Source organism: Dipodomys spectabilis, unplaced genomic scaffold, assembly GCF_019054845.1.
Source record: "Dipodomys spectabilis isolate Male_0828 unplaced genomic scaffold, ASM1905484v1 ptg000297l, whole genome shotgun sequence".
NCBI lineage: Eukaryota > Metazoa > Chordata > Mammalia > Rodentia > Heteromyidae > Dipodomys > Dipodomys spectabilis.
The window spans coordinates 7,470,071-7,495,205 of NW_024870974.1; the positions used below are offsets into that span (position 1 = coordinate 7,470,071).

At 42.6% G+C, this 25,135-nt stretch overlaps 1 protein-coding gene across 2 annotated transcripts in view; it reads right to left on the reverse strand.

The window, feature by feature from the left end:
- Dapp1 (dual adaptor of phosphotyrosine and 3-phosphoinositides 1) overlaps positions 1 to 21,631 on the reverse strand; it is a 38,937-nt gene extending 17,306 nt beyond the window's left edge. For both annotated transcript variants that reach the window (XM_042701791.1, XM_042701792.1), the window contains exons 1-3: positions 21,444 to 21,631; positions 15,813 to 15,935; positions 10,879 to 11,012 (exon numbers count right to left, since the gene is read on the reverse strand). In XM_042701791.1, coding sequence (XP_042557725.1) covers positions 10,879 to 11,012; positions 15,813 to 15,935; positions 21,444 to 21,544 — 358 coding nt within the window. In that variant the 5' untranslated portion in view covers positions 21,545 to 21,631. The remainder of the gene's footprint in view (positions 1 to 10,878; positions 11,013 to 15,812; positions 15,936 to 21,443) is intronic.
- Positions 21,632 to 25,135: the final 3,504 nt, after the last annotated feature.

A 25,135-nucleotide genomic window follows, 5' to 3' on the forward strand; every position in this document is an offset into this window, starting at 1 on the left:
TCAGCCATTCACTAATACAACATTTATGTATCAGCCATTTGTCTCAGCTCTGGGATTATTACAGCTTGCATTCCATATTAGAGAGGAGAAAAACGATGGGGAAAAATTCAGGTGGGAGAGCTGTTATGAAAAAATAATGAATGAAATAGGGTGAATGAATAGCAGGTTGAAAGGGCAGGGTGGAGAGAGGGTAATATTTTCCTCAAGTAGTCATCTTTGAAAAGATGATTTGAAAGATGGTAAAAAGTATAGATGTTGAATAAAGGCAAAGAGAGAGAAAGAAAAATACCTTCTGAGTATTAGGAACTCCTAATACAGATGTTTGATGCACAGACACACACACACACACACACACACACACACACACACACACACACACACACACACACACACACCATTTTATACTGCTAGTCTATGTACAATGTCTCATTGTAAAAACTGACCCATACTTTCAGGTATGCAGGCCCAGGTCATGTGCAAGCATCAAAGAAGGTATGTTGCTAAAAGCCAGATGAGGTTGGAATGAGAACCCTGATCCCCCCCACACACACCCCCACCCCCCGTCTTTGTAGCTCAGTAGCATTGATGTCACAATAAAAAATGGCTCCGCCATTCTCAGAGTCCTCAGCCCTGCTCTTACACATTGTCTGTGATCTCCTTTGCCAGTGCAGCCCTGCTTGAGAACAAATCCAGTCATATAAGAAGGGCTCAGTGACAGTTTTACAGTCAGAATGAAAGCAATGACATGTAAATCAAGAGTAGCCGTTGAGCAGGCTCCCGGTCTCAGCAAAAACCACTTGTCATTGTTGTCGCTGTGTGGCCCAGGACTGGCTCTGCCAGAAAGAAAGCCCCCCCTGCCCCATCACGTGCTGGCCAGTTACCCTGACGTCACAGAAAGACGCTGGACTGCTACCGTAGGTCCTCAATACCTTTTGGACTTGGACAGCCAGTTCAAGCCGCTGCTCTACTTCTGACTGAAAATAACGACGCTTCCTTCACAAGGTTATTTTAAATACCAGATTAAAAAAATGTTTGTGGGACAATTGAGAAAATGGTTGATGTTATTGTTGTTTAATAGAGACTATTTTAATGAAATTCCAACAATTGCATCTTTGTTTTTTTTGTTTTTTTCTCTTTATTTTATTTTATTTTTTTGTGAACATACTGTACAGAGGGGTTACAATTACATGGGCAAGATAATGAGTACATTTCTTATCAAGCATTGCAGCCTCCTCCTTTGTTTACCCTTCACATCCAACAATTGCATCTTTGGAAACATGGGTTTTTAGGTTCTGTGAAAAAAGAACCTAAGCCAGAAGCTGGTGGCTCATGTCTGTAATCTTAGTTACACAGGAGGTTGAGATCTGAAGATTGATGTTCAAAGCCAGCCCAAGCAGGAAATTCTGTTAAGATTCTTATCTCCAATGACAACCAAAAGTCAGAAGTAGAGGTGTGGCTCAAGTGGTAAGAGTTCTAGCCTTGAGCAAAAAAGGAAAGCAAGAGAACGAAGCCCTGAATTCAAACCCCAGTATTCACACAGACCGACAGACAGACATACAGACAGGCAGGCAGGCAGGCAGACAGATAGATAGGTGTAGTAATTCTATTGGCAATCTTTGACTATATTCCAAGACAGATTAATATCCCTTGAATACTTCCACCACAGCAGAGAAGAGAGGGCTGGAGCCTAACACTCAAAACAGCACATACACACTCCTAAAGGGAAGCTGTGTTTGTTTTATGCCCTAAAATTTGGGCTCACATTACACATCCATAAGCTGGACTGGCAAGTGTTTAAGGGCAAGAATAATTCATCTCTCTATATTATTTATTGGTGACTAATAACATTCATCTCACTATTGACACTCAGTATATTCTTATTCTTATTGAATTATAATAAGATCACATCATCTGTGTTAATTGCTGCCCTCAGGTTCAGAAAGCAAATTTTCCAGCTGATACGATCGATTCCTCTATTCCTAGCTGGAAGTGGCTTTCTAGGAGCTTCTACAGAAATAGTCAAAATCTTTCTCCTTCCTTCTTTGCAAATAAACATTAACGAGGTTTGCTGATACCTAAAGGAGTTTTATAATTCCATTTCTAGTCGCACAAGGAGAGATGGAGGAAGAGGAAGAAAACTAGTTAGCCAAGGCAAATATCCAAGTCAAGACGGGTTCATTATTTTTGGTGTGGTCTCTTGATTCTATTATTTATATGAATCCACTACTGCACTGGCTCAAAATCTGAGGACACTACATGCACATGACTCACACATACTCACTTCTTAAACTATCACTACTTGGGATGCTAACGTACTTTAAACTCTGGCCTTGGATCAAATGGAATTAATCACCACCAGTGAGATTTATAAACTGCAGTCATCAGGAAGGGTCACGTCTACATACAAAGAACCATGCTAAATATTGTATGTGCCTAATGCATTTCACTCTTTACAACACAACATTAAAGGAAGAATTCTTTTTATAAGACGATGAAGGTAAAGCTTGGAGAGGTTATATAACTTCCAGGAGGAATCAGAGGTAGCAAAGGTAGCAAATGGCAGAGGCTGGAGTTCGACAAGGAATCCAGATGTTAATGCATTATCCTAGAGCCTAAACTCCGAGCCCCAGGTCTTATTGTGTGGATGTGTCTATGGCACACATCCAGGGCACACTGCTATATTCTGCAGTAGACAATACTTCACATGTATGAATCAGTTGGAAGAAATGGTAGATTCTTGAAGAGAAAGGGAGATGGGAGTTGTTGCCTTTTCTCACCAGGACTCATTGTCTTTATTGGTAAAGGAGAAACTACATGAGCTCTAATCCCAATATCCTACATCCTACAAACCTCTCTAAACACACAGGCTCAAGAGCAATAGGAAGCTTCGGAAGCCAATACGTCCCCTGCTTATGACAAATGCACCATGTTCAGTTGAAATGTGTTCTTGCCGGTATCGTTTTCCACTTCCCTGTGCTCTTTCTCACTCAGACTTTAACTGTTATTTTGCCTGATTGTAAATTTCCCTAGGGCCTGTTTCAGGTCCTTTCTAGAGAGATCTAACTAAGTGAGGCTTAGGCACTTGGTGGATATTTTCTAGTCAACCTTTCTGTTTTGAGTTAAAACAGAGTAAGCCATAGGACTATAACAGGTAAATCCTCATCAAATGCCTGGAAGCCCTGCTGAGCTGTGATAGCACTGCACTGCCAGGTCTTGGTGGACCCAGTTGCGGGGAGGGGGGACAGCAAAGTGCATGGATAGAGCCTGAGCCTGAGAATCCCAGGGGCCCGGTTTTCCATGCCAGCTTGGAAGTTTAGGAGGTGGACAGCCTTGAACACCTTCCAGGTTTTTTATTTCCTCACTTGAAAATGAGAACACAATATGTGTTGCTGTGCGGGGGAGAGATTAAATAATTTGATATACAAAAATGTCCGACAAAAATGGCCCAGAACTTAGTAAACACCCACAAATGTTGGTTTTACTCACTTTCTTGCCTACATTGTTCTTTTTGAAACACATTTCATCTACAAAATACAATACAATACAATAGCAACAACAAAGAGGCATTCATTTTAGGCTAACCTAAACTGAAGAAGTGATTACTGTTTGTGGTTTGGCAAACTTCCTTGTTGCCACTAGTTCTTTGCAGAAGGATCGCTACAATTCTTAAAATCAACTTGAACTTCATTAGTTTAAAATGCCACCTGGGTAAAATGGCTAGTGTCATGAAATAAAATAAGAACTCTAACCATTATCAAAAGGCTGGGAGTTTCCATATCAAAACAAAAAGAGAAGTGGAAATTTGACATTTACGAAAGAACAAGATAGGATCTTAAAACCAAGAACCAACCATTATAAAGGGTAGTTATGAACACAGCTCTTGACTTGTGCCATATTTCGTTATGTGGACTACAAAGTGATTAAAATCATCACACAGTATAAAAAACTGTATAGGACAATTTCATTTGAAAAGATTTGAAATATGAGCAAAGGGTAATTATTATTCTATTATGTCCACATTTAATCATACAGATAATAGTTCAATTCCTCAGCACCACATAAACAGATAAAGCTGGAAGTGGTGCTGTGGCTCAAGTGGTAGAGTGCTAGCCTTGAGCTGAAGAGCTGAAGAATTGCACCAAGGTCCAGAGTTTAAGCCCCATGACTGAAAAAAAAAAAAAGATAATTGGTGGTTTCACTTTCAAAAATATCTACAAAACTTAGCAAAGTACAAAAAGGTCCAGCAAAAAAAAAAAAAAAATCATTAATGGACCAAAATTACTAGGAAAACTGTTTTTAACTATCCAAATTTACTGAGCATAGATTAGTTGTCATAGACAGATATGAAGATAAATTGGTTATTTATTTATTTACTTTTTGGTCCAGTCGTGGGGCCTGAACTCTGGGCGTGGGCGCTGTCCCTCAGCTCTTCAGCTCAAGGCTAGCACTCTACCACTTGAGCCACAGTGCCACTTCCGGCTTTTTTCTTTTTGCTTATGTGGTGCTGAGGAATAGAACCCAGGGCCTCATGCAAGGCAAGCTCTCTACCACTGAGCCACCTTCCCAGCCCTGAAGATAAGTTTTATACAATAGCTTGTTATTACAAATGAAAAGCAAACTCGGAATTTAATCTTCAATTAACATATGCCTTTGCCAAAACATAGGAATTTGCTTAAGTGGAGCTGTTGACATACAGCCCACAATTCCCTGAGGACCATGCGTGCCCACTGTGACATGCTGTAGAAATGACTAGCATTTATACTCTCACGTTCTGGAACATATCAAAAGATAAAACTGACAAAATCTTTCTCCCTGAAGAATTTACATACTAATGCAGGGAGAAAGATTTTTTAAAAATTAAGTAAATTATACAGTATGTTACAGGAGTAAGGGCTAGTGTGTGTGTGTGTATGTGTGTGTGTGTATAATAAATGGATGGATGTATATCTGTATTGTGAAATTATTGGGTTTAGTGAATTAGAAGGGTCTTAAGAGTGCTAACTTATTCAAATGGAGAAAACTTAGTGGAGTGAACATAAATTTCAATGGAGATTATAAAAGAGGAAAGGAAAAATACAATAATAGAATCCTTAAAGTTGGTAGGAGGATTAGATCCTGTTTAGGAAACCTTAGATTAGAAAATGGAAGTTCTCTCAGTTTAAAGAGTAGAGAATGGGACAAGAAGAGGGAACAGCCATTTTAAAATAATATTCATTCCTTTCATCGATGCTGTTGCTTCTCTTGAGGGCAAAGACTTTTTTATGACCCGAACCAAGGACTCAAGCAAAAGCAGGAGGTTTGGGTTATTTGAGTATCAGCTGTATTGACTTCAGAACTAATGCCATGCCTGTCAGGAGGTGAAAGTTTCTTTTTAATAAATTTATGCTCTAGAAACTTCTAGGAGAGTCTGGGCTGGAACTGGCTGACAAGCATGGTCAGATACGTTCTATACAAGTCCTCATTCTGGGAACGTGAAGGTGAGCGCTGGGACAGGGCCTCATCCACCTGTGGACAAATGCTTTTCCTGGTGATTTCAATCAAACATACTACAGAAGCAGAAATTGTACTTCATTTCATCATGCACAAGAATGAAATCCTCAGAGGAATAATCCCCTGACAATTAAGAGCTGATATGAGGACTGGATTTTTCCCCCAGTCCTGAGGCTTGAACTCAGGGCCTGGGCACTGTCCCTGATCCTCTTTGTGCTCAAGGCTAACACTCTACCACTTGAGCCACCAATACCACTTCCAGCTTTTTCGGAGTAGTTTATTGGAGAAAAGATTCTCACAGACAGGAGTAGATTCTTTTAAATACAAGAATGAAAGACCTTTTTTTAGAGTTGGATCTTCCAGTTTCCAGAATTCACCATTCTTCAAGGGCTGCAGTGGTGACTCTGAGCTTAAAAGTCATTGTGACACTGGTGGCTCATGCCAGTAATCCCAGCTACTCAGAAGGCTGAGATCTGAGGAGACTCTTTTTTTTTTTTTTTGGTCGGTCTTGGAGCTTGAACTCTGGACTTGGTGCTGTCCCTCAGCTCTTCAGCTCAAGGCTAGCCTTCTACCACTTGAGCCATAGTATCACTCTGGTTTTCTGGTGGTTATTGGAGATAAGAGTCTCACGGATTTTCCTGCCCCGACTGGCTTTGAACCGCAATCCTCAGATCTCAGCCTCCTGAGTAGCTAGGATTATGGGTATGAGCTACTGCCACCTGAGACTCTTATCTCCAATAAACCCTAGAAAACCGGAAGTGGCTCTGTGGCTCAAGCAGTAGCGCACTCACCTTGAGCTGAAGAGTTGAGGGATAGCGCCCAAGCCCAAGGCCCAAGACCAACAACAACAACAACAAAAATTCTATTCAATTCTTTTGCCTATTTTTTAATTGGGTTATTTGTTTTCTCACTATTGAGTTATTGAGTTTATTATATATTTTGTATATTAACTCCTTTCCCAGATATAGTTTGTAAATATATTCTCCCAATATATACAGGTGATGAACACCTATCTAGAAAGCCTCAGGCTCTAAGTTCAACACCCAGTACCAAACAAACAAAAAAAAGCATCACAATTTGCTCAGTTTATTGTTGCAAAGTCAGGTATTTCAAAACTTTGTGTTTTCTATTCATATTCTTGATTTTGCTTTACATTTCCTTATAAATTCCTAACCATGTTATTGCTATGTCATAGAGCACAAATATGTTTAAAGCTTTAAAAATGTTACATTTTAAAATGCAGTTAGAGCTATGTTGAAAACGAACTTTACAACTTATGGGAGGGGGAAGAGTTGGAGAGGTGGGGAGGGAAAGAATGTTAGGGGGAAAGCAAAGGAAATGTACTCATTACCTTACTCATGTAACTGTAACCCCTCTGTACAGTATTTTTACAATAAAAATATAAAAAACAAAAAAAAAATAAAATGCAGTTAGAAAGCAGGAACTGAGGATGGCAAGAATGAAAAAAGCCAAACAGTTATGCTATTTAATCAGTTCAGAAATTCCCATGTGAGGGGCTGGGAAGGTGGCTCAGTGGTAGAGCGCTTGCCTTGCATGCCTGAGGCCCTGGGTTCAATTCCTCAGCACCACATAAGCAAAAAGAAAAAAAGCCGGAAGTGGCGCTGTGGCTCAAGTGGTAGAGTGCTAGCCTTGAGCTGAAGAGCTGAGGAACAGCGCCCAGGCCCAGAGTTCAGGCCCCACGACCGGAGGCCCCCTCCCCCCCAAAAAAGAAATTCCCATGTGATGCAAAAAAGAGTGACACTGTCTGCTATTCCTCCAACACTTTATCTGTCTCCATTGACCTACACAAAAACCTTCAGTTTAGGAAAATAAAGTAATTTTTCTTTTTGGAAAAAAAAAAAAAAGTCATTGTGACAAAAGCACACTTCTCTCATTTCCTGGGGCCTTTAATTCCATAGGAGACAGATTGGAACACTCTTTTGTTATGAGTTTTGCCCTCGGTCCCCAGCCTCAGCATCTTGTCTTCATCTGGTTGGGTCAGATAAGAGGGAGAGAGTTACCAGAATCTCCCTCACAGGTTTAAAGCCAGCAAGCCAAGTACATATCCATCAGCACTAAGAGCTGGACCCAAGAATTCAATTAACAGCAAATTCTTCATTAGCTGATGGATAAAACAGAGGAAAGGCAGTAGGGAGGATAACAATCTTATTTTCCTGAGTTTTGTGATAATAAAATAGTTGTGCAGTGTTCATGTATTTCAAGTTTTAGCTCTGGAGAAACTACTATACGAATCCTAGTTAGAAAGCCATATAATTCTTGATACATTAGTCACAAGCTTTCTTTAGTCAGAATAAGTATTTATATGGAGGGTGAGTACTGTTACAAATGCAGATTCAAGGTGTCTTTACTTTGGAACAGTCTATGTGGGTCCTGTTGCTGAGTGAATGGATGGGTGGGAAAGGCTCAATTTATTTCATTGTAAAGAGCTTTGAAATCTGCTAGTATTTCCTCTCAACTTAGAGAAGGTCCTAGAAGGATCACAGAGAATAATAGAGAATATTGAAAATGGTCTAGGAACATTGTTTAAAAGAAAGAAGTGGTGCTGAGCGCTAGTGGTTCACGCCTGTAATCCTAGCTACTCAGGAGGCTGAGATCTGAGGATTGCAATTCAAAGCCAGCCCAAGTAGGAAAATCTATGAGACTCTTATCTCCAATTAACCACCAGAAAACCAGAAGTGATGCTGTGGCTCAAGTGGTAGAGCACTCACTTTGAGCTGAAGAGCTGAAGGACAGCACCCAGGCCCAGAGTTCAAGCCCTACAACCGATCAAAAAGAAAAGCAAGAAAGAAAGGAAGGAAGGAAGAGAGAAAGAGAGAAAGAAAGAAAGAAAGAAAGAAAGAAAGAAAGAAAGAAAGAAAGAAAGAAAGAAAGAAAGAAAGAAAGAAAGAAAGAAAGAAAGAAAGAAAGAAAGAAAGGAAAGAAAGAAAGAAAGGAAAGAAAGAAAGAAAGAAAGAAAGAAAGAAAGAAAGAAAGAAAGAAAGAAAGGAAAGAAAGAAAGAGGCAGTCTGAAAATGTGTTTCAGTAGTGCTTGCGTAGCATGCATTTTCCACTAAACAGAAAAGGCCAGAAATGGTGCTGTGGCTCAAGTAGTAAAGCACTAGCCTTGAGCAAAAGAAGCTCAGGGACTTTGGTGCCCAGGCACTGAGTTCCCCCAGGACTAGCAAAAAAAAAAAAAAAGGAAGAAAAAAAGAAAAAAAAAAACAAGCTTTACTTGGAGAGAAAACAATGACACAACATTAATTACAATGGTGTTGCAGGCTTCAGAGTTCTACTTATTGTCATCCATTCATCCATCTGTCCATCCACTCAAAGAACCTGCTCTGGGTTCAGGTTCTGGTAGACGTAGAGAAGGACAAAACAAAGTAGTCAAAACAAAGCTCTGGGTTCAAAAACCCTCTCTCCACGTCAGTCACCAAGAATTGAATAAAATCAAATGTCGGGTTGGACACAAGTAGTCGATCTACCCGTAAAGATGTCTGAGAAGCTGAAACGTTTATCAAGGCCAGGGTAGCAATGGAAATAAACACCTCCCCACACTGGACTAACTGGTACTGGCTAAATGATGAAGTAAGTTTTAGGGCTGATTGGGAGACTTTCAGTCAGAATTTTAAAAAGATCACAGCTGAGAATAGTCTACCACAAACCTAGTGATGTCAGTATTAAGAGAATCAACTGTTTTGTGGTTTCTATTGTGTTGTTTTTTAAAATCTGTATTAGACGCTGCATGATTCTGAGTAGAGTCTATCCAGGCCACATAAGCAACAGCAAAGGAAGATGCTCTCCTGGCACCTCTTGCCTCCCCAGGGATTAGCAGCAAGGCCACTGCCAAGTTTACCAGGAAAACACGTCTGCACAAGTTCATGGTGACAGGCTGTACTTTAAGTCTTAAGTTTCTCTGTGCTACAGGTTCTTGGAATTTCCAAGCCTGTGATGACCTGAGATTTATTTCTCACCGTTTAGGACAAAACAATTTCTCGTTCTGTACCACAAATATAGAGGTGACCCCGTGCTGACTTTGTTTAGACAAACAAGATGGACAATTCTAGTACCAGGACAGTGTGTGCTGTCACTGAAATGCCTATGTGGTGAAAGCTTTTCCCCAGCTAGGCCCTTTGAGCAAATAGGACCTAGTGGAAAGAACTTAGGTTTGGGGGGACATGGCCATAGAAGACAATATTGAGACCATGAGGTGAGCCCCTTAATCTGCCTCATGCTCCCTGCTGTGATGGACATGGGGCCAAGAAACCCTAGACTGAACTGTAGCCTTAAGCCAAGTAAACCTTTCCTCATAAGTTAGTTAGCCTCTGGTAATTTGTTACAGTGATGGAAAGCTGACAAAGAACATGGATTCTTTATCTTATTATTATTATTACTCAACATGAATTTTCTGGTATGACTCTTACCTTTTCCAGCCATATCTAAATCCAGTTTGAAACTAATAAGAAATCAAGGCAATATAAACATAATTGTATCACTCTAGAAGACACTTTCAAGTCCATATTTTCTAGTCAAAATCCAGCCATTTAAGTGTAAACTTAGTTTTTTTTAAAGTTCAAAATTAAGTTCCATAGGTATAGGCCACACATAAGTGTAATTATAAGGAACCAAACGCTTGCTCTTATCCTTCTTTTGTTTAATATACATGTAGTATTGAAAGAAATTATGTGTCTTTAATCAATGCACTAAATAATATGTTTTGATTAACTCAAAGTAGACTATTTCCTCCTAATGCTGAGATGCTAATATATAACACTAGAGCATATGAAACAATAAGAAAATTGTTTGTAAATATATCAAACTGCAAATTATATACACAAAATTCAATAGAAGTGACACCTAAGAAGTTACTTGAAATCATCCTTGGTTCTCCATCTTGAAACATTATCTCAGAAGTAACTGTTTACAGTATACAATGGTTCAAATATGGTTTCTCACTTCCAAACCTCATGTTGAAGGGTTGGAGGTGTGGTTCAAGTGATAGAACACTTGCTTAGCAAGTGTGAGGCCCAGAGTTCAAATCCCAGGGCTGCCCAAAACCTCACCTTGGAAAGTAATCTCCATTATGAGATATTGGGAGGAGAAATCAGGTGGAACCTTTTAGAGATAATTAGGGCTCACCCTCATGAATACATTAATTTTGTGAGCTTAATGGACTAATTGGGATATGGATTATATCAAGAATGAGTTCATTTATAAAAGCTCTTTTGGCTATGTCTCTCACTGTATGGTGCTCTTTGGCAAGACCCACTCCACACGAAGTCACCTACTTCAAAGCAAATGTGGATGCCATACTCAGACTTTCAAAATAAACCAAACAGGGCCAGACATTCAGTTAATATCAACAGAAAATAGACTAAAACATCTTACCTGTCTCACTTCCAACCAAAGGCTGATTGGCAAAATGCTTGATAAAATCTTTTAAAGATGAATATTCATTAAAGCCAAATTTAAATGAATATCCGGTATATTCAACATGGAAGTGTTTGACTGAGTCTTTGGCTCTAAAAGGGAAAAAAGAAGCATTGAATGTTATTTAATAAATGAATGTTTTCTTTTTGAAGGCAAAATGTAGTCAGAGGCATTCGCATTGCCATTAACCTTTCCTAGGAACTGAGAATATGCAATCATTGGAATCATTGTAGTTTTAAAGAATATCACTAATGGCATAGCATGGGCCTTTCAATTTCTCACTCTCCCGAAAGGCCAGAGACAACTTTACCTCTTCTCAGACTTGGCGAAATAGTGTTTGAATATGAACACCCTTGCAGAACATGAGCTATGATGGCAGCATAGAAATGGCACGTACCAACCTCTCCATCTTCCTGCTCTTCCCTGACTTGTTTGGGAATAGAATTTTGCTTCTGTCAATTAGTTATGAGAGCCCAGCACTTTTCCTCTCTTGTCTGTTTTACTGCCCGCTGAATAAAATACCAAATTTCTCATGTTGCCATTTTCCTATTTCATTTTTGTTTGTTTTTGTGCTGGTACTGGGACTTGAACTCATGGCCTCGAACTCTGGCTCAGCTTTCATGCCCAAGTCTGGCACTCTACCACTTGGGCCACACTTCCATTTCTGACATTTTATTCGCTAAGTGGAGATAGTCTTTTGTCTGCTTGGGCTTCCTTTGAACTAAGATCTTCACATCTTAGCCTCCTGAGTAGTTAGGATTATACGTAGGAGCCACTGACACCCTGCTTTCGACTTTATTTTTTTGGGGGGTCCGGTCGTGGGGCCTAAACTCTGGGCCTGGGCACTGTCCCTCAGCTCTTCAGCTCAAGGCTAGTGCTCTACCACTTGAGCCACAGCACCACTTCCAGCTTTTTTCTTTTGCTTATGTGGTGCTGAGGAATTGAACCCAGGGCCTCATGAATGCAAGGCAAGCACTTTACCACTGAGCTACCTTCCCAGCCCTCGACTTTATTTTATTTTATTTTTTTGTCGGTCGTGGGGCTTGAACTCTGGGCCTTGGCGTTGTCCCTCAGCTCTTCAGTTCAAGGTGAGCGCTCTACCACTTGAGCTACAGCGCCACCTCCAGTTTTCTGGTGGTTTATTGGAGATAGGAGTCTCACGGTGTTTCCTGCCCGGGCTGGCTTTGAACCGTGATCCTCAGATCTCAGCCTCCTGAGTAGCTAGGATTACAGGCGTGAGCCACCAGCGCCCGGCCCTCGACTTTATTTTTGAAATGAGGTAGAATATAAAATTAAATACTGCTCTGTACTTTATTCACCCCCCACCCTATCTTCCTAGCCCCACATCCTACTTTACACAGCCCACATTGCAGTGTTAAATTGCATTAGGGTCACCTAGACCATAAAAACACACCCAGATTCTGATTCAGTAGGTGGAGCAGAGAATTTATATTCTAACATGTCCTTGGTTGATGCTGGTAGTCTAGAGATCATACCTTCAGAATCCTTGCCCTGGACCTACTATTGTCTCCAGTGTTTCTGTCTCTGACCCTAAGCTCCTACTGTTCCTTTCCCCTGAAGTGTCTTCCTCCTTGTCTGTGCTGGGACAAAACCCAGCTACCTACCCACCTTGACTTTAAATATCTCTTCCTCCTTAAGCCGAGTGTTTTTCCTCTTCTGAATAACCCAAACATTTCTTTTATGTTATCTACTATGCTCTGCTTTGTAGTAATTTTGAGGTGTTATTGGCCTTTTGAGATTGTGCTTCCTGAAAACAAAAGTCTTTGCACTTCCTCAATACTTATTTATGTGACTGATGCAGAGTGGGTATTTGAAATATTTAGTCTTAAAGGAATGACTGAATAATTGAGCACATACAATCATCCTTCTGAACTGGCCTATGGCTCATGCCATTTCCAGTAGGTTTTTAAATAGAATTTCTAAGTACATACAATGGAAAGCAATGATTCATATTTTAATGTTTCATGAAGATGAAATACATATTCCATCTATTCACAAGAAGCTTATTTCCTAAGCATTGAGATAAGACATGTATACATGAAAAGTTAATTAAAATATTCAATCCAATAATTTCCTGTGTTGTGATTTTTGCAAGGTCCATTCAATAAAGCACCTGCAGCATAACCATCTGATAGATATCAACTGTGCGGCTGTCGGTCAAAGAAAGCAAAGGTCAAAAGTTTCCATATTTATTACTTAGAAAGTGGATAAACAAAACGTGAATACATGAAAAATATTCATGAGTTGTTTTTTTTCTTTTGAACTCCCATTTTCTCCATTACCCACTATTTCCCCTCTCCTTTTCAAGTGGGCCTGTAGATTCATTGTGGGCAATAAGAGGGGTGACAAAGCATTCTGGGATGGAGTACATACATCATGTTCCAATTATTCGGTCAAACACTTTGTAGAATACCAATTCCCTAAAGTAATTTATCTTAATATGGGAAGATTACATGTGTACGCTTGCCCTCATCATATGAGCTCATCAATTGTCCCTGTTCACAGAAGAGGAAATCAAAGAGACATGCTTTGGCTGGAAGATAGCAAACATCTGTGCCATAGAGGCCATGTGACATGGCACTGCAGTGGTCTCCATGAGGTGACACTGGTCCCTGGGTGACAGCTGAAAGAGACTAGGGACCTCAATTATTCAGCAACAAGGGAAAAGAGAAAAAGCAAGACATGAAGAAGGAGGTCCTGAGCTCCTATTGGGAGCCACAGCCTCAGCTAACAGCTTCATGCCAGCCTGGTAGGATTCTAATTGAATCTGCACTGGGTCTGGATGTCTGGTCTACAGAAACTGAAATGATCAACTTATGCTCTTTTGAGCTACTGGCTGCTTTTGGTGATGATTTGTTATACAGCATAGAAATCAATAAAGAGGCTCTAAAAACCCAAAAAAGAAGCTAAGTATGTATGTTTTCTCTTGGCTTTTGAGCTTATTGAAGCTTGTTACCAATCATCTAGAGACCTATTTTCTTAAGCAGTTTTGATTTCTTTCATTGAGAGAAGAGATTAAAACAAACACACAAACAGAAGCCATGGCTGATTTGGATGGACAGAAGGATTAAGGAGAAGCAGAAGGAGGTCCTGCCATTGCGTAGTGACAAGGAGGCGGTAGCCATGTAGAGGAAGACAGAAATGAAAAAGTTTCTCATGCCAGCTCACCCTGAGGAGCTATACTGGGAAGAAAAACTGGTACATGGAGGTACTACTGGGATAGTCATACACTGGCAGTTGTAGGTCACTGGTGAATGATGGAGGGGAATTAGTTGAGTCTTCATATCCCCAGCCTAATCGTGACTTTCTGCATGTGTACAGAAGACAGAATGACAGAGGCCAATGAGAACCAGCTACCACCCATGAGGATATAAGCTGGGTTGGCCTCTTGGGTCTGGAATGCTAGATGAGGAGGAGGCTGCTAGAAGAAACTCTGACTGGAATTGACAGTCATTGCATGGTTGTATGTACCTGGAGTGGACTAGTTCACTTACTTACCATAGGTAGAATATGAAGCCTTAAAAAAGAAAGACAGTGCCAGGCACTGTCAGGCTCAATCCTGTAATCCGAGCCACTCAGGAGGCTGGAATCTGAGGAGCACAGTTCGAAACAGAAAACCAGAAATGTAGCTGGGGCTCAAAGTGATAAAGCACTAGCCTTGAGTTTTAAAAAAGTTCAGGGACTGCACCCAGGCTCTGAGTTCAAGCCCCACAACTAACAAAAAAATAAAGAAAGAAAAAAATAAAAAGAAAGACTACTTATAGAAAATGCAGTACACTCCTATAATCAGACTAATGGGGAAGTGGATCATGGTTTTGGGCCAGTCCCAAGATCCTATCTTTGAAACAAACCAAAGGCTGGGCACCAGTGGCTACACACCTATAAGCCTAGCTATTCACCAGTCTGAGATCTCAGCATCGTGGTTTGAACCCAGCTCAGGCAGGAAAGTCTATGAGACTCTTACCTCCAATTAGCCAGCAGAATGTTGGAAGCAGAGATGTCACTCAAGTGGTAGACTACTAGCCTTAAGCAAAAAAAAGCCCAAGGGCAGTGTCCAGGCCCTGAGTTCAAGCTCCAGGATCAATATGCATACATGTGTGTGTGCACACACACACACATATCCCAGAAAAGCACAAAAAAAATCAAAAGGACAGGGGGCCTGGACCAAGGGGTAAAAGTTTCAGAACTCAGCAAGCAGCCTTGGGTCCAAATCCCAGTATCGCTCTCTCTGCCAAAAGTTGCATAGCACCCACTTTTTAAAAATGACTATACAAGTTGTCTAATCACAAATCAATCTGGTTTTCCAGAATGTGCAGCAAGGCCCAAAAGGGTACTCACTGGACCAGGACTCAGGGATTCAGATTCTGGTACTATTTTCTTTTCTTTCTTTCTTTTTTTGTCAGTCATGGGGCTTGAACTCTGGGCTTGGGTGCTGTCCCCGCGCTCTTCAGCTCAAGGCAAGGCAAACACTCTACCGCTTCAGCCATAGCACCACTTCTGGTTTTCTAGTGGTTTATTGGAGATAAGAGTCTCACAATGTTCCTGCCCGAGCTGGCTTTGAACCATGATCCTCAGATCTCAGCCTCCTGAGTAGCTAGGATTACAAGTATGAGCCACCCAGCGCCCGGCTTCTGGTACTATTTCTAATGTTGATGTATTAGATGCTAGCTGGCTCATCTTTTGGTTTTCATGCTCATCAGTCAAATAAGAGGTTGAGATGAAAGAACTTTCTAAACCTCTTCCAGTTCCCACATTAAAACAAACAAACAAAAAACCTGTTAGTGGATGAAATCCTTTAGCCTGCTAGCCCAACAAGAAAGCACCTGAGGGATGGTAAAGTTAAGTGTGGAACTGACTCGAAAACATCCTACCTGACAGAGAGAGAGTACTGCCCAGCGTGCTCACTGCTGTCTCTCAGAAGGTAGCTCCCGTCCTGTCCATTAGAGAGGAGAAGCGCTTCCGCCGCGTGGCGCGTGAGGCTGCCGTGATACCACCTGAAATAAACCAGGAACGCACTTTTACGAAGCGCAAAACAAGATGATTCCTCTTGCGGTGAGGTTTCCTTCCAGATACTCCCCAGCAACATTTCCCTTCATCAGCGGGCCAAATGCCAAACTTTCAGCCCCCAGGTCAGGACAGGGAGACCACTGGGTGCAGTCCAAGGGGAGAGCAGAGAGGGTTGGCAAATTGTAGAGGTATGGCTGAACTCCATCAGGAAACATCACCTCGGCACCTGGTGCTTTGCTTGATTAGGCAGGAGTCCATCCTTCATGGAGAATCCTAAATAATTCAACATGTGTCTCTAAAACTTGACATGCTCATGTATAATGATCATACATCATAATGATGGCTCTCACAGGCTTTTGAAGATAGAGATGTTTTGAAACAACACAGAACATGGGCGGACACTCTTGGGCAGGGCCATAGGAGGAGAAGCAGGAAGTGGAGGGAGATAGAGCCTCCTTGCTCAGTGGCTACCAGCAAAGAGAGAGAGAGAAAGAGAGAGAGAGAGAGAGTGTGTGTGTGTGTGTGTGTGTGTGTGTGTGTGTGTGTGTGTAGGGGGGAGGGGTTAATGTCAAGCAAGTCCCAGCAGGGAGTGGGAACAAATATATGGCCTCAGAGTACTACTTGTCTTTCACAGGAGTTACTAGGAGCCAATTAACCCAGGCTTTAAAAACTGCATCTGGTTGTGAACATATAAGTATGTGATGAAATCCAGGAGAAGCCGTAGCTTCTCCCAAAGCAGGCTGACTGAATGCTGATGGCCCAGAAGGTCTCCAGGGGCTGGGTAGAAGAGAGGCCACGGGGACTGTTTTCTGAACCATCCTGTTTTGCCACTTTTATTCCTTAACTTCTCCTATTGTTTGTCAGTTTGTTTTCGTCCCTCTGTATAAAATGTCTAAGTTGAGCGGACAAAAGTCACATTAGTTCCAAGGCCAGTGACCTGCTTCCTTCCTGGGACATGCCTTGTGTCTCTCTCCACTCCGGGATGTGCACAGTACACCTGCAGGTACATTCTGGTCCTGCAGACATTTCTTCCTTATTTCCATATCCCCACACAGCCTTGTATAAAGTACTTCAACCGGTGGATTTATGTATGAATGGAAGAGCTCGGCAGATTTATGAATGAATGGAAGAACTAGGAATGCAGTGTAGCATCTCCACCCAATAGGAAAACAAAACAAAACCTGTGGGACAGATTGCCATTTGTAAGCAGAAAGAAGCCACCCACAGGAGGAACAGAACAACTCGTCAGAGGAGGAAACTCCCTTGAGCCCAGGTGCACTAGATACTTGCTATCTGCTGGCCATCAAGAGTCTCAGTCCACTCACTGCCCACTTCTAGAATCCAAGATTGCAGAAATGCACATGCACACGTAGGAGAAACAAGCTTTTCTGCTCTATCCAGTGTGACACCTATGTAAGCACTTTATACTTTTTACTTATATTCTATAATTCAGCCTGCTTGATTTTTTTTCCTGTCCGGAAAAGGGAATTTACATACAGCATTTATTAAACGGCTCATTAAGTAGGATACTGGTGGGGCTCTGTATACACCTGCAGAATACAAAGCCTTGTTATGAGAAACTCGGTTGGTTTAGTAATCACAGAACTTCCTTTTCTTCCCTCTGTTCACAGAAACGCTAAGAAGTTGTACTCGTTTGGTAGAAAAGAGAGAAGTTTGAAAAGCTAGGAAATTACCTAAACATGTGGGTTCTGGATAAGAAAGTTTACTGACTTGTAAACCCAGTGTGCTGCTAGAGACCCTTCTTCACACTTCCCATCGGTTTGTGCGTATAAAGGCTGAAGCCAGTTGTCTGTGGGTAGCAAGCACTCACTCACCACCAGAATCAAAGGTTGGCTTCTGAGTTGGGGTCTTCACACAGCAGCGGTGTGTTATGTGTAAGCAGTGCACTAACTCCTAAGGCCAGCTCCTGGGTGGTCTCATAGCTTTGCTACTAGGAAGTCTGTGATCTGGGCTGCGTCCTTCACAAATGTCGCTGGCTGCATCTATGAAATGATGATCATCCCTTACTGAATGTGAGGTTGGGAGAGGAAATGTGTGGGATGGCATGGTGTGGTGCATATGGGTGGACAGTAGATAACCAGTCGCAGCAGACAGGCTACTTGGCTTGGGAAATAAGAATGTGCTTTGCACCCAGGTATTCTGGGTCTTCAAGGAACCTAATTTCTCTGCTCTTGAGTCTCTGATGTAAAGCTGGATCATGGATGCTTTTGGAAGAGCAGAGCTATTTATACAACAGAGTACCTCAGAGAAGGCACTATTCCCTAGGTCAGCAAGCCATCAGCCAAAAGCCAATCTTGCCAGCCACCTGCTCAGTATGACAGAACTAACAGAGGCCTCATTAAAATGGCAGTCCCAGCCATTTGTTAGCTGGCCTTTAAATATGTGTAGAAAAAGTTATCTGGTTGGGTCCTAGTGGCTCACAACTGTATCCTAGTTACTCAGGAGGCTGAGATCTGAAGATCATGGTTCAAAGCCAAACCGGGCAGGAAAGTCTGTGAGGCTCTAATCTCCAATAAACCACCAGAAAACCAGAAGTGGCGCAGTGGCTCAAGTGGTAGAGTGCTAGCCTTAAGCTGAAGAGCGCAGGGACAGTGCCCAGGCCCAGAATTCAAGCCCCCTGACTGACAAAAAAAAAAAAAAAAAGGCTTCTGAACTTTGATCTAGTCCAACCTTTTTGTACACATGTGAACAGTAAGAGACTAAAAAAAACAAAAAACAAAAAAACAAGTGATCAATTTCTCACTTGAGGGAATGCCTGAGCAGAAACCTTAAATATTTAATTTTAAAATAGCCAAAATAATTTTTACTATGTCCTTTTTGTGTCTGTACCTACATCATATAGCTATACTGTCCCCACACTGTCTTGGGTATAAAAATTCTTTTGGTTATTCCCAAGAATTGTTGGGATTGTTGAGTAATTAACTAGCAGTTCTTACTGCCAGTTTCTTACATGCTGTCTCTAGTACTTATTTATTGTTTTCTTGTCCTTCTCTTCAGTGGCATTTTGTTTGTATTGGGGACAATAAAAATCATTTTTCATTCTAGTACCGAAAACTCTATGATGGGTAGCTTTTTATGGGTCTGTTGGAGAATTTGCATAGGTGGCCTCTGGACTGAGGCTAGAAAGGCACGGATGAAGGCATAAATTATAAGGAGAGTTGCTGAGGGCTTTTCCTGGCAACTGGATGCTAGAACTCAAGGGATTCTTAGAAAAGAACTCAACAGTAGCCTTTCTTGTCTTTTGCCTCCCAAGTTGGTTCCAGGGAAGGAGCCCATGCCTGTTCTAGTATTACTGGGTCGCAGTTACAGAAGGCTCTGTGTGTCTCCATCCTCATCTTTGCTGACATCTTCACTTATGGCTTCCAGTTGCCATGACAACTGCATTCTCTCTTCCTGTTTCCTGCTCTGCCTTACTAACATGTCACTGGGAACTCATCAGGAATCTTTTACTATGAAAGATCTGCCTCTGAAACACAATTCCTCCACGCTGTCCCTATCTATATTGATAGAGGAAAACCTACCAGCCCTCCTCCGTGGCTGGTTCATAGCTCCCAACTCTTGTCCTGCTGGATGCAAAGTATCAGGGGAGCTGTGAAGTAGCCCATCTCGTGTTGCTTTGGATGCCATGCCTCTCCCTCCCCCCACAGGCTGGCTGGCTCAGGATCTGCTACAAAGAGCATTGGATGAGATAGAACCACCCAAGATGTCTGCCCCGTGCCAAGGGCAGGGGTCATAGGCACTGCAGAGTCCCAGGAGCTGTTGGGAAGCTGGTCTTTTGGTAATACAGCCCAGGGCTAGAGGGTTCCTTCCCTCTCTGGGGGAGAGGGGAGGAACGGGGGGGGGGCACAGCATGGCAAAGATAAAAAAGGTTCCTCTCCTCTGCCACTCTTTTCAACTTCTGCAGCCTGAACAACCCTGGCATCCGTATCTCTGCCTTAAAGAAGCAAAGTCTGTCCACCCAGAGCTTTTCACCCCCCCCCCCCACACCCTCTCTGCTCCCCCTGGCACCAAGTGTGAAGCCAAGCCACCAAGATGGTTTTATTTCTGCTTTGCATTGATGCATTTAGGATGTGAGACATGGCCTTGGACTGATGTTTTTATTGTAAATGAGGCATGGAAATGAATAGAGTTGTTTCACTTTAGAAGACTACAGTTCTGAGGGATAGATTTGCTGTATGTAGGTCAAGGTATAGGATTTACACATCCCAGAGCCTTGAAGAAGAAAGCAAAGAACCAATACTTTCTCAAATTGAACCACTTGATTATCTGTTGGTATCTATAAAAGAGTGAACATGAGGACTTACCTATTTAAATAATCCACTGAAGTAATATAGAAGTAAGCAATGAAGACAGAGGGCTTAGTGGTTGACACCTGTAATCTTAGCTACCAAAGCCGAGATTTGAAATCCCATCTCAGATTAGCTTTCATGGATCTGTGACAGATAAATAAGGCTTTCACAGCTAATAGGTGTTGTTTTCATCTTGTTTGTTGTTTTCTTTTCAACTGGTTTGTTTTCTTTGTTTTGTCTTTTCTTTTATGGTACTGAGGGTCAAAGCCAGGATGTAGTACTTGCTAGGTCAGTGTTTTACCTTACATCCCAGCACTGTTTGCATCTTTTGTAAGAAGATGGAAGCTGGTCCTATGTCTTGGGATTGCAAAGACTGACAGTTAAGAATCCAGACCAAAGATCTAGGTTTCACCTAACTGGAAACATTGTTGCTAACCCAGTCTTGTAATGGGATGTATTCCAGGGTTAAGACTGAAGGGTTGATTTCTCTAGGAAATTCCCTTCCTCTCTTGTGTAATCTTGTTTCTTTTACTAAATATTCTGATGAGCTGTGTAGTTGTGTCACCAGGATTCCTTCTTCCAGGCAAGTTTCTGATGGTGCCACATACCTAAACTTACCTGTTTGAGGCACAAGTTTCGTCCTGTTCCTACCCTGTTGGTATTTAAAAGGTTCAACGTTGTCTCTGCAGAGAAGCATGCACTCGGGGACTCATAAACATTGTGCGGCAGAAACTTCCTCATTCTCTCTCTTTTGAAAAAAAAATCCCACTGCAGAGCAGGTTTTGTGTTTATGGCACTAGCAACACCGCCTCCCTGTCAACAGAGCAATGATCAGAACTCTTTCCTTCCCGACCAGACCAACGCCAAAGAAACCAGGCTACGCCGACTCAAACGTCCCAGCTCTGTCCCCATTCTAGAAGATTATCCAGCAGTGGATTGTGGCCACATTTTCTCCATCTACCTGGAAAAGTCATCTGCGCTTTTGACAATGAATGGGTCCCCTCCACCCCCTCCCACCCTCAAGGAAGACATCTCACAGACACAGATGAATCAAAACTAGAAGATCAGGATAGAAAAGAAAAGACCAAGATGGAGAAGGGCTGACCATCATCGCAGATGAAAGTGAACGATCCCAGTTAGCAATCCATCCAAGAAGCAGTTTGTAAAGGAGATCAGCTTTCTTACCCCAAGTCCTGGAGCAGCTCAGCGTCCCCATCCGATCTGCTCCACAAATCTGAGGGATCCTGAGCGCTCATCTTTCTTTCTAGAAGTTCTGCTCTGCCCATTCGCACCCTTCAAGTCTGCCAGATGCTGTGCGAAGAGAAGAGATGGACTCGGTCCCTCCTCACGCTCTCCTGTCGCCACCTGGTTGTGACAGGAGCCCGCTGGGGCTGTGAGTCTCCAGCCAACAAGGAAATGAAACTGATTGCCCCGCCCACGGAGAGCCACCCTGGCCCCCGGCACTGGCAGGAGCCTGCTGTCAGTCAGGAAATATGCAAATGAAGGTAGGCTCCCCTGACTCCCGCAGGGCATCACAATCTAGCAGCTTCAGCCAAGGGACCACACAGCACCTGAGAGACCACGGATGGTGCCAACTCTACCTAGGAGGCCAAATCATAGTTTTTCTAGTGTTCCCAACCTGTGGGTTTTAAAGGAGATTCTGAGAGTTTTCACCCCTCAAGAAGCTCCCAGACAGACGTCTTCAGAGTTGGTAAAGAAATCAGAGCCCCACTTGGGCCTGAAGTTTGTTTGAAGCCTTGTCTCAGTATTTCTGCATCACCAGCCCAGCTTTCCAACATGCCCTTGGCGCTCAGGTTGGAGACAATGATTTGTCCCACCAGGGAGGAAGAGCTCACCTTGGGGACAAGTCTATCCAATGAGGCAGTTCACTGCAATTCTGTCCTAATGGCTGTTCAGATCCATGCATGGAGAATAACATCTGCCTGAATGTCTCAGAGGGAAACTGTAGCGACTCAGTCCTTGGAAAGTGGAGCGAAGTGCGCCAATGGATGAAGACAGAGTTAGCCATTGTTTGCTACCTTTTCCATGGCTACCTGCAGGAAATAGCGTGCATTGGTCTGCTTGCCTTCTCTTCCCTCCTCCCTCTCCCTTCCTTCCTCTTTCCCTTCTTCCTTCCCACCCTTTCTCCTTCTCTCCCTTCTTCCTTCTCTCCCGCCCTCTCTCCCTCCTTCTTCCCCTGGCTCCTTCCCTTCTCCCTTCTTCCTCCCTTAGGATTCCTAGAGAGCTCTCTCAGGAAAAGCACTCTCTAAGGTTACCCGAATGGTGAAGCTTACGCTGGGCCAAGCTATTGGACACCACAAACAGCACAAGCTAGTCCTCAGAGACTCAGACTGCTGCTGGAGGTCACTCTGTTCCTACCAGCCTTTTGTTCTTCCCTCTGACCTCTGCTTACTCTAGTGGCCTGTGAGAGATTCTTGAGCGCCTGGAGACAGCTTGGGGTGGGGGAGGAGAATAAACCCTGCTTGCACACCCCTAGCGATGGAAAAAAGCAGTTAAGATTCTTTGGGCTGCAGGGTTTTGCAGAGGCCAGGGAGATGCAAGGGTGCACCCAGCAGCAATAGCGGAACCGTCCTACACCAGATTTCCTGTTTTATTTTATTTTTTCTACAGCCCTTGGTTTAGTGTGCTAGTATCTGTTTGGTTCCCATTTTAGCAGATTCTGGTTTTACCTTTTCTTCACTGTTTTTTTTTAGGGGGGGGGTGAGGAGGGAAGGGATGACCTTTCCCCTACCCCCTTTATCATCCTCCTTCTCCCTTCCCTGCTCATGTTGCTGGACCACCTGTTGCTTTCTCCTTTGGTGTCATCCTTCCATTTTTGTCACATTTTACCCAGCACCCCAGCCTTCCCTATGGCTGCCTGCCCGCGCTCTTCACAGTCTGTATGATGGTGGTAGGCATGCTGTAACGTTGCTAAATTATCTCACCAACATTGGTGATACTCAGAAAATGCTTCATAATCCACTTCATATTAGATCACACAGATGTTACTTTTTTAAAAAAATTAAAGAGACATCAGGTTTTGTTTCCAAATGCCTTCCCAAGGTGCATTTTTATAAAGATGTTAAATGGGGTTGGGAGAGAAAGAGGAGGACAATAAGAGGGGGACTTGGGATCCAGAGGTGTTGGACATGTCATAACTGACATGTTGGATTGAAACCCCTTTGTACTGCTATTTGCAGATACTTTTTAAAAGCTACACACTTCATTTATTTACTTTATTTACTTATTTCCTGCCGGAGCCTAGCCCCAATTGTGCTGGCACAGGAGGCAGGGGTTGGGGGAGGTGCTTAGGCTATGAGGGTGGATCTTTATAAATGGGGATCAGTGCCCTTGTAAAAAGGACATAAGAGAGAACTCATCCCTCTTCCCACCAGGTGAGGCTATAATGAGGAACCATCAGGCTACAACCTGGAAGACAGCTCTCACCAGCATCAGACCACATTGTCCCCTGACCTTGGACTTGCAGCCTCCAGAATTGTAAGACCTAGTCTAGGAGAGACAGCTTGAACTGCTGAAGACTCGTGGTTTCCCGAGTGACTTAAAAATCCTGGAAATCCAGGCTCAGCAGACCCAAGCTACGAACTCTCAGATGCTCAGTAAAGGTTAAATGTAATCAAGGAGATATAAAAAGTGAAGTAAGCCAGGCCCAAAGAAACATAGGTCCCATGGTTTCCCTTATTTGCAATATCTAGTATATGTCTGAGTCAAGAAGAAAAGGTCAGATAAGTTGATGTTAGGGAAATGAACCCTAAGATATGTATTCAAATGTTTTTTTTTTCTTTCATGTGATTGTTTCTAACACATTTATAAGATAATTTCTTTGTTGCTTTGTATGTCCTTCTCTCACAGTATAACCCCTGCTTTCACTGTATTTGATGTCAGTATAATTTGTGGAGGGGAAGGGGAAAAACAAATCGTTTAAATAGGGATACAGATGGACCCATTGCAACAATGAGATGTACAAGTCCTTATGTCGAAAACAAACTTTACAACTTTGGTGTGAGGGGGTGGGGGGGGGAAGGGGAAGTGGGGAGGATTGGGTGGGGAGACAGGGGGAGGATGGGAAGGGATGGGAAGGGGAAACAAAGGAGGAGGCTACAATGCTTGATAAGAAATGTACTCATTATCTTGCCCGTGTAATTGTGACCCCTCTGTACAGTATTTTCACAATAATAATTAAAAAAAAGACAGTCAAGTGGACATGCCGCAGATACAGATGAGAATCGAAGGGGTGATAAGAAGAAGCCCTGGGGGTCTTCATGGGTCACAACTGATCATGTGTCTCTGTTGTACCTGATCACCACACTCTTGACTGATGCATGAGTCTTGTTTCCTTACTGGGCACCTGACTTGTGTTAGAAAGCTCACTGATGTTATATTCTTCTACTTTCTCTCCTCTCTCTCTTGCTTTCCTCCTCCTCCTCTTCCTCCTCCTCCTCCTCCTCCTCTTTCCACATAGCAGCACAATCTGACATCTGTGAAAAGAGGAGAAGTATTGGGTAGACAGATCATATGATTGCATTTTAAGAGAGTCAAAGTCAGTGCCAGGGCTTGAACTCAGGGCTTTGTGCTCTCACTTGGCTTTTTTTCCCCACTTGAGCCACATCTCATGTCTAGTGCTTTGCTGGTTAATTGGAGATGAAACCTGTGAACTTTCCTACCTGGGCTGGCTTCAAACTGAGATCTTCAGATAACAGCTTTCTAGTAGTTAGGACTACAGGTGTGGTCCTAGACTCATAAATCTCTCTTGCTCCTCCCCTCTCTGTATATATGTGTACATGCATATGCACACATATATAATCTATATATACATACATATGTATAACCTCTATATATTTATATAAAATTTCTTTAAA